This window comes from Parus major, unplaced genomic scaffold (genome assembly GCF_001522545.3).
Source record: "Parus major isolate Abel unplaced genomic scaffold, Parus_major1.1 Scaffold416, whole genome shotgun sequence".
Lineage (NCBI taxonomy): Eukaryota > Metazoa > Chordata > Aves > Passeriformes > Paridae > Parus > Parus major.
This window is the reverse complement of record NW_015379324.1, coordinates 23,217-31,909: the sequence shown is the minus strand read 5'-3', so window position 1 is coordinate 31,909 and position 8,693 is coordinate 23,217. Positions and strand designations below refer to the sequence as shown.

Sequence of the window (8,693 nt, the reverse complement as noted above, 5' to 3'; positions counted from 1 at the left end):
AAATATATTTTTTAAATAAATATATATATTTAAAATCTATAAAAATATAAATTTTATTTATATTTTAAATAAATATATATTTTAAAATAAATATATATTTTTAAAATCTATAAAAATATAAATAAAGCACAAATAACAACACAGCCCCTAAAAACAAGCTGGGGAAGGATATTTAGTGCAATGAAGCCTCCCCAGAAAACACACTTCAGTGACACAAATGATTTGTCATGTTAAAATCAAGGTGGTTCTTTGCTCAGCCAGAGCAGCTCTCACCCATTGCCCTGCCTGGCCAGGTGATAGACGATGGTGGCCGATGTCACCGTTTTCCCAGTGCCAGGGGGACCCTGGATAAGGCTCAGAGGACGCTGCAGCACGGTCTTGACAGCATAAACCTGAAATAAAAACCAGGTTTAGCTCTATTTCACGCGCCAAGCGCGGGGTTTAGGCTGTTTGAGCCCTGTTTGTGGGTCTGTCCTGCCCTCCTGGGAGGTGAGGTCACCTGAGAGTGGTTGAGATCAGGGAGCCCCTGGGCTGTGAAGCGTTTGGGCAGCTGGCATTTGATGATGACATCTTCCACCTCGTGGCCCAGCAGTTTGTGGTAAATGTACCCAGACACCGAGGTCTCATCCACTGCAAACGTTTTCAGAGCGCTCTGCATCCTGAAACCAAGGAAAAGCAGGAAAATTATCCCTGAAAATCCCTGTCAAACACCCACAGGTGTCCCACACCAGGAGTGGGACACAGAACAACGTCCAACACTTGTCAGCAGAATTAAAATCACAAAAATGACGCTCTGGGAACACAGATTTTGCCTTTTCCCTGTGTGAACATCACAAGGGATTCCCAGGAATGCGTGGAGAGGAACACCAGCCTTTGGTGATGGAACCTGTGACAGTAATCTCAGGTTAAATTAAATTTAAAGTAAATTGAGGAACCTGTGACAGGGGTTTTGGTGCAATATTTGACAGAAATTTGCAGCCACAATGAATAAACTTATAGGATAAAAGGAAATAATAATAGTAGGATATACTACTAATAGAAAATTCTAATAGCAGGGTAAGAAGCCAACTCTGTCTTAGTAACACAGACTTTGGCCCCACAGCCAAATTTTGATATTTTAACTGTTTAAAGCAATTTCAGGAAGCTAAACCATAAAATTGTTTTCCTTCTCACGTTTCAAGTATCATTAAATCTCAGGTAAATTTCTCCCTTTGATGTCTTTGCAACAAACCCTCCAAAATGAGAAAAAATCAGCCATTTGATGCCATTAATTCCATTTTTGGGCTCTCTGAACCAGGCACCAGGTGCTCACCACTGAGGCTTCTCATGGGTGGTGCCAAAACAAGACAAAATTTTATTTTTTATTGTTCAAAACCACTCAGTGAAGGCAAAGAACAAAAATGGACACCGAGTGCCTGCCAAGCTGCGAGGTGCTGCCTCAATACCTGTCAAAAGAAGTGGATTTCCACACAAAATCCACCTGGAAGTTGTGAGTGACCTCCACTGGAGCTCCCACGCTGCTCCTCAGCTCGATGGCTATCTCATCACCATAATCTGTAGAACCTCGTTAAGTAGTAATTTCGAGCAAAAATTTGAATTTTATTCTCCCCCAATTCCGGTGATTTTCTTCGGCAGAGCCCCCCCCCCACCCCCTCACAAGATTTTGAATTAGCAGAGAATTACTTTTGGACATAATTAATGGCTTGTTAATGACTCCAGCTTCTGCTGAGGGCTCTCCAAGTAAAGGATACTATCGGGAACTTTGATCACGTGCCCGATTCCCTTCCAGAGCGGGGCCAGGTCTCCCTTGTACCTCAGGCAGATCTCATCTCCTTGCATGAGGCGCATGTCTGCAAAGGAAAGGGAAGAAAAAACCTCTCTGAGCAATCACAAAATCCTTCCAGAGCCACCCCAGGCCAAGCCTCAGACTGTGCTGAATGCTGATTTTATTCACAAGGTGGAAAAAAGAAACCCTGACAAAGAGATAATCCAGGTGTCCTTACCTGAATCGGTCTTTGGCAAAGTGAAATAAGCAATTCTCTTCTTGTTCAAGCCCAGGTCCCACCTGACTGTGATGTTATCTTGGGTCTGAGGGTAAAAAAGAAATAGCATCTGTTATTTTCCTGAAGAGTTTTTGCCAATCTCCACAGTCCTGTGCTTCAAAACAGTGGAGAAATTACAAAACTTGCTGTTCCCATGTCACAAAAATCTGTATTTGTTCCTGTGGCTGAGTTCACAGCACCTGCAGAGGGTGAACTCTGGGAGTTTGTGATGAGAAACAAAGTCCTGCTCACCAGCTGTGTAATTCTCCCCCACTTTCAACACCCATTAAATGCTTCCAGGGGTTCCCAAAATTCCCATTTCCCTGCCAGGGAACTGCAGCTGCTGAGGATAACAAAAAGCTGCAGCTCTGGGAGAAAAGGTGCTTTTTTGGAAAGGAAAACTTGAACACAGGAAAGGGGAGAGGTGTTCCCAAGGGTTTCAAGCTCTTCAAACTCCTCCCTGTGAGGATTTTCCTCTCCTCCCCCTGTCACACAGCAATTTGAATCTTTATTTCTTTCACTTCATTTCCTTTCGTGCTGTGGTTGAGCCCAGGACTGGGCAGGAGTCCCTCAAAAAGCAAATCTCACACATTTTACCTGAGATTCCTTGAGTTTCTTGTCATAATCTGCCTCAAGCTTGACCAGAGGACCAAATATATTTTGGTATTGATAAGCATCTTCGTATCTAAGCAGGACATGCTGGGGCTCCTCATCAACACCAGGTTTTTCCAAGTCCTCCAGGGTTGCAGATGGATTTTCCTGGAAAAATTCAAGCAGAGAGGTTTTGTTCCAAAGTTTGAAGTGTAAGAACTGACAGCAGGACTGATAAAAACTGTGTTTTACTGATACAGGGAGCGATATCAAGGTGGAAGCACCCTCAAAACTACACCAGGGAATGAGAAATCACATTAAACCCAGATTAAATTTTAAAGGATGCACAAAATGCCTCTACAAAACCCCAAAACTGAATGAAGCAACAACTCCCTGCTTTAATTCACTTAAAGCAGAAATATTTGGAAGTCTGGATATAATAAGGAAAGTTATTTTTCAGCTTGGTGAAGCTTTCCACAATTTCCTGAATCCTCTGACCAAATATTCTGTGAGCTGAGAGAAAAACACCCTGAGTGAGAGTTCCTTGGCTCCAGAGTCACCTCCTGAGCTGAGCTGTGGCTCCTCCAAAGCTCAAAAAAGAGATAAAAACACCTTTCTTCCATTAAGGAATGCAGAATTTAGGAAAAATCCCTATCAGGATTTAAACCTTGTGTGATTTCTGCCTTCCAGAGTTCCTAAAAGTCTTGTCCTCCCATCAAAAAAAACCCCAAAAAAAACCCCCAAAAACCCCAAAAGAACTCAGAACTGAGTAAAATAAACCCTGAAAGCTGCAGGCTGTACCTTCCAGAGCTCCTCCAGTTTGTTGATCTGCTGGGCTGTGATCTGGCGGGCCCGGAGCTGCTCCTGCTCCGAGGGAATCTTCACCAGCCAGGAGAGGAAGCAGCGGTCCTGGATCAGGGGCTGCCACTGGGAGCTGTCCCAGTTGATGTCCTTCAGGCTGCTCTGGCTGGCACAGGGCTGCCTGCACAAACAAAACACACACAGAAATTCTCAGCTTGGACCAGACTGAGGGTGCTCCTCAAACTGATCAAAAAACCAGGGAAAATCCAAGCAAAACAAATCCCAGACTGCTGGGAAAATTTGGGTTTTGGGTTTTTCTTTTTTTCTGTTCTTATTTCAGGATTGTGAGAAGTGCTGATTGGGTGTTTCCAGGATTGAAAATTCATTTAAAATATTAAGTATGATGCCTTTGGAGGTGGTTTATAATCCATAAAGACTGTGCACACACGGATCAGGAAAAGAGGTTATTTCCCAACCAGAACTTCCTCCACAGAAATACAGTTTCTACTGGCAAACACACAGTGACAGCACTCAATTAAAACACACATAATTATCAATTTTCAGTTGTGACTGAGCCTGTCAGAACAATTTCTGATTTACTGTGGCCTCAAATGATTCTGTGAGCTGACATAAAACCACCCTGAGTGACAGTCAGGGAGAGTCACCTCCTGAGCTGAGCTGTGGCTCTTCCAAAGCTCAAAAACAAGAGGGAAAAACCCCTTTCCCCCACTAAGAAATGCAGAATTTAGGAAAAATCCTTTCCTACAGAACTAAGATGTTCACCCAACATAAATTCCCTTTGCTGCATCTACATCCCTGCGTGACCACCTGCAGGAAAAAGGGCGGCAAACCAGAATATAAAACATATTTTGGACCAGAATGAAAGCGAGGGCTGCTTTTTAAAAAACCCAGGTGATGCAGGAGAGGTGTGCAAGGCCTTCCCTCACCTGCAGAGCAGAACCACCACGGAGTCAGCCTTGGCTGGGATGAAGCCCAGCAGGAAAACGTTGCGGCAGCCGCAGTTGTAACACTCCAGGACGGTCTCTCCCAGGGGCCCATCCTTGTGCAGGGTCACCTCCTTGCACTTGGCTCTCACCAGGTGATTCACGATGTGGCTGCAAGCAAACAGCATGGATTGGCACAGGTTTCACACCAAAAGCAGATTTATTAGTAAGTTCTGAAATGTTAATTCATCTGTTTATTGTGGTGGGTGTTGGTGGGATCTGGAGCTTTCCCCTCCAGGAGTTCCTCACTGCTTTGGGTGTGAAAGAAGAAGAAATTGGTACAAAACTGTTGTTTTTGTGTCCATCATTTCCCCATTTACCTGCCAGAGGTGTTCCCACGCCCGTTGCAGAACCATTTCTTGCTGGTGTTGCAGTAAACCACACAGGCAGGGTCGTGGATCCCACAGTAACTGCAATTCCAAAGGGAAAACCAGGAAATGATTGGTTATTGCTTCCAGGAAAACCCAAATCCAAGCTCTAATCCGATTTACAGGGCAGGAAAATAAGGGGAAGTGAAAATTGGGGAACATCAGTGCTGGGAGAAGCATCAAACAGCAGCCAAATTTCTCTTGTGAGTCACAAATACTTTAAAACATCCCCTCACTGGGGTGGCTGAGCCTGGGATTTATTCCCCAGCTGGCCAAAACTGAACGTGGCAGCTCCAAATCCACACAAGAACTCCAAGAGCAGCACGGGGAGCTGTCCTTTCCCTCCTGCCCTCTGGAATTCCCACCTGCAGGCGTGCACAGGGAGATCCTTGGTGTAGTAAGTGTCCTCCTCATCCTCCTCGAAGTTGAGCTCAGCCAGGAGCTGGCTGGTCTTGGCCACGTTCTCATCCACAGCTCCATTCTGCAGGATCCCATCAGGACCATTCACCTGCAAATCAACCCCAAATCAACCCCCAAATTCACCCCAAACTCCTCCTCGAGCCCCAAAGCTCGAGTGGCACTGAGAAACCTCCACAGCAAAGGAGCTGGAACAGCCCCATTACATAACCAAGGTTTGCTTCATCTGCTCCTGTTTTCCAGGATTATTTCAACTCCAACTGATAAATTGGAACAAAGTTACCAGGAGGAGATTGCTTTCCTGCAGATTGTGTTTTTCCATACAATCCCACAATCAATACTTGCTCCATCACCTCCTGTTTCACAGGATTATTTAGACTCCAACTGATAAGCAGGAAAACAAGGAGATTGCTTTTCTGCACTTACATTTTTCCACAGCCTTACATAACAAAATTCCATTCCAACAACTCCAGCAGCCCTTTTCTCACCCTTCTTTTTTATTCCAGGGATCCACCTGGAAACAGGAATTTTACTGCACAGGATTTTCCCCACCTATTCCTGTATCCACCATGGAATTCTGCAACATTTGGTGCTGCCTCAGCAACTTTCCCACCCCCAGCCTTTCTCCTGATAAAAATAACTCTGTTTTTGGGCACTTTTACCACCAGGAGGTGTGGATGTCACGCTGGGATTTTGGCATGGCCATTGCAGGTGTTGCCCCTTGGGTTTCTCAGGTGTCCTGGTTTGATTTCTCCAGCCCTGAGGGGCTTTAGCACCTCAGTGCTGAGTTGGGAAATCCCCCAAAACTCGGTTTATTCTCTGCCTCCTTTAGCCAAGATGCCACCAAAAGATGAGCAGGGAGAAGTTTATCCTAATCCATGTTAATTTTGAGTGGAAAATGTGGGAAAGGGGCCACCAGAGTGAATGGAATATTCACAACACATCTGAGGGGAGTGCTGGGGTCATTTCCCCATCACATCCCACCCCCCAAGTGTTTGTAAAGTTAAGATTTATTTATAAATTGTAGATTTTTGTAATAGGACAAAAATCACTCAAGGCCTTTGTCTATGAATACAATATTTTAACAACTCAGATTTAATGCAATTTATCTTGGGAGGCACAACTTAATTCTGACAGAAAGCTGCTGTCAAAGAGAACACAAAACCTTTAGCAAAAAAAACCAAAAAATAAATTAAAAGTTGCCCTATTCAAGCTGTAATGAAGCGAACTCAGCTTATTTCTCACTTAGAGAGACTCCACATTAAAAATTGAACAGCCAATTGCAAGAGTTAAACTCCAAACCAAACTTCCCACTTGCCCTGAGCCATCAGGCCCTGCCCTCAAAGCCACCAGCTCTGCAAATGAAATTAAATGAGGAGCATTTCAATAAAATAAATAAATGGGCTGGCTTTTTATTGGTGTTATCTCCCAGCTCTGCCTTTTAATGGGAACAATCAGCCCAAAGGAACCCAAAGTGCAAAAGGGAAGAGGGAAAAAGGAATTAAACCCCACTGAGGGAGCAGCAGCACAACCCCATTAGTGGGATGAGGGCAAATCCCTCAGCTCGCTGTGGAGCTGCCTCTGCACGGGTGCCAGCAGATAAATATCCACTTGAAATATCCATTTCCAATTGATAGAGCAGTTTTATAAAAGATAAATAAGACCTGATGGTGGCACAGGTGGAATGCCAAAGCCTAGGGTTTATCTGAACTCCTTACAAACACCCCCAGGCATTTTTATCCCACAATACGTTACTTTGAGATCGGTTGATTTCATACAATTTTTTTGGGTGCTCATAAAAAAAACCAGCTTCCTGTTTAAAAAAAACCAACAAAAAACCAAAAAAAAAAGCAGCAAAGTTGTGGTTTGGTATTTTTTAAGGCAGGAAGAGGAAGAAATGTCAGGTGCAGGAGTGGCTGTGCTGTGCCAGCGGTGTCACCTGTCCTGTGAGGAAGGGATTGTTCCCAGCCCCGCTGTGATGTCAGCCCTGTGTGTGCTGGATTAAAAACCTGGCACGGGCAGCTCTGGTGCCAGGGGGGGCCTCTGCTCTGCTTGGGAAAATGTTGGCTGTGACTTCTGGCACGGCGAGTTCGGCAGCTCCGGGCTGAGCGCTGAGGTGCCACAAAACTACTCCCAAAAAACTCCCGGGGCTCTCCTCGCTCCTCTCCCAAAATATTCCCTGGGAGACACAACGAGGGACTGAGCTAAAGGACAGAAACCAGTGGGGATGGGGAAACTCCATCCCTGAAGTGGCCAAGGACAGCCTGGATGGGGTTTGGAGCAGCCTGGGATAGCGAGAGGTCCCTGCCCCTGGCAGGGCTGGGGTGGGATGGGATTTAAGGTCCTTCCAGCCCAAACCAGTCTGGGATTCCCTGATTCCATCAACAGGGGGACAAGATGGTGTTGGCCAGGCTTGCAGGGCCTGAGGGGCTCCAGGAGAGCTGGGCTGGGACTGGGGACAAGGCCTGGAGGGACAGGACACAGGGAATGGCTCCAGTGCCAGAGGCCAGCGCCAGCTGGGACAGTGGGAAGGAAGGAATTGTTCCCTGGGAGGGTTCAAAGCCAGGCTGGAGGAGAGAAGCTCCAGGGACACCTTGGAGCTGCTTCCAGAGCCTAAAAGGGCTCCAGGAGAGCTGGAGAAGGATTTGGGACAAGGGCTGGAATTCCAGGACACAGGGAATGGCTCCAAACCGGGAAAGGGGAATCTGGGTGGGATATTGGGAAGGAATTCCTGGCTGTGAGGGTGGAGAGGGGCTGGGACAGAATTCCCACAGCAGCTGTGGCTGCCCCTGGATTCCTGGAAGTTCCCAAGGCCAGGCTGGACGTTTGGAGCACCCTGGGATAGTGGAAGGTGTCTCTGCCTCTGGGATTTTTAAGATTGAAGGTTTTCCAACCCAAATCATCTGGAATTCCTCTGCCTGTGAGTCCCTGGATCAGTGGTAACAGCACATTCCAGCCAGGCCAGGAGCAGGGCTCCAGGTGAGCACACCTGCAGCCACCTCACCCAGCTCTGCATTTCACGCTGCAACAACAACTGGCACTGCACCCCAGCAATTCTAGGTATAAAAACACATCAAACAGCTATTCTGCTAGAAAAGTCCTGCTCCGAGGCTTCAGCCCCAGCCTGCTGATGGATTCCACCAGCACAGCCCAGGGAATTGCCCCAAACTGCGCGTTTTTGGGGTTGGATGTTTGTCATTTGCCCTGCCTGGGCTCTGCTGTGATCCCCGAGTGAGGGTGATTTGCTTTCCCTTTCCCAAGGAGGAAGTTGGGGAAAGCCTCGCCCCTGGGAGGGAGCGGCGCTTCCAGATGGGACCTGAGCGACAAGGACTCGTCTGGCCCGGACAAAACAACCTTTGTTAGGACTGGAAATTAAACCCAGCCTCCCTAGGCTAGACCAAGAACCTCGCTGAGCCACTCCAGGAGCTCAGTTAACCCACACCGAGGGTCCCAGCAGCACAATCCCACCC

The 8,693-nt window shown here is 46.7% G+C and overlaps 1 protein-coding gene across 1 annotated transcript in view; it reads right to left on the bottom strand.

The window, feature by feature from the left end:
- UPF1 (UPF1 RNA helicase and ATPase) overlaps positions 1-8,693 on the bottom strand; it is a 34,647-nt gene that overhangs the window by 23,161 nt on the left and 2,793 nt on the right. Inside the window, exons 2-11 of the mRNA XM_033511654.1 lie at positions 5,172-5,314; positions 4,759-4,848; positions 4,382-4,549; positions 3,435-3,615; positions 2,640-2,801; positions 2,004-2,088; positions 1,752-1,850; positions 1,446-1,554; positions 500-659; positions 273-392 (exon numbers count right to left, since the gene is read on the bottom strand). Of these exons, the coding sequence (XP_033367545.1) occupies positions 273-392; positions 500-659; positions 1,446-1,554; positions 1,752-1,850; positions 2,004-2,088; positions 2,640-2,801; positions 3,435-3,615; positions 4,382-4,549; positions 4,759-4,848; positions 5,172-5,314 (1,317 nt within the window). The remainder of the gene's footprint in view (positions 1-272; positions 393-499; positions 660-1,445; positions 1,555-1,751; positions 1,851-2,003; positions 2,089-2,639; positions 2,802-3,434; positions 3,616-4,381; positions 4,550-4,758; positions 4,849-5,171; positions 5,315-8,693) is intronic.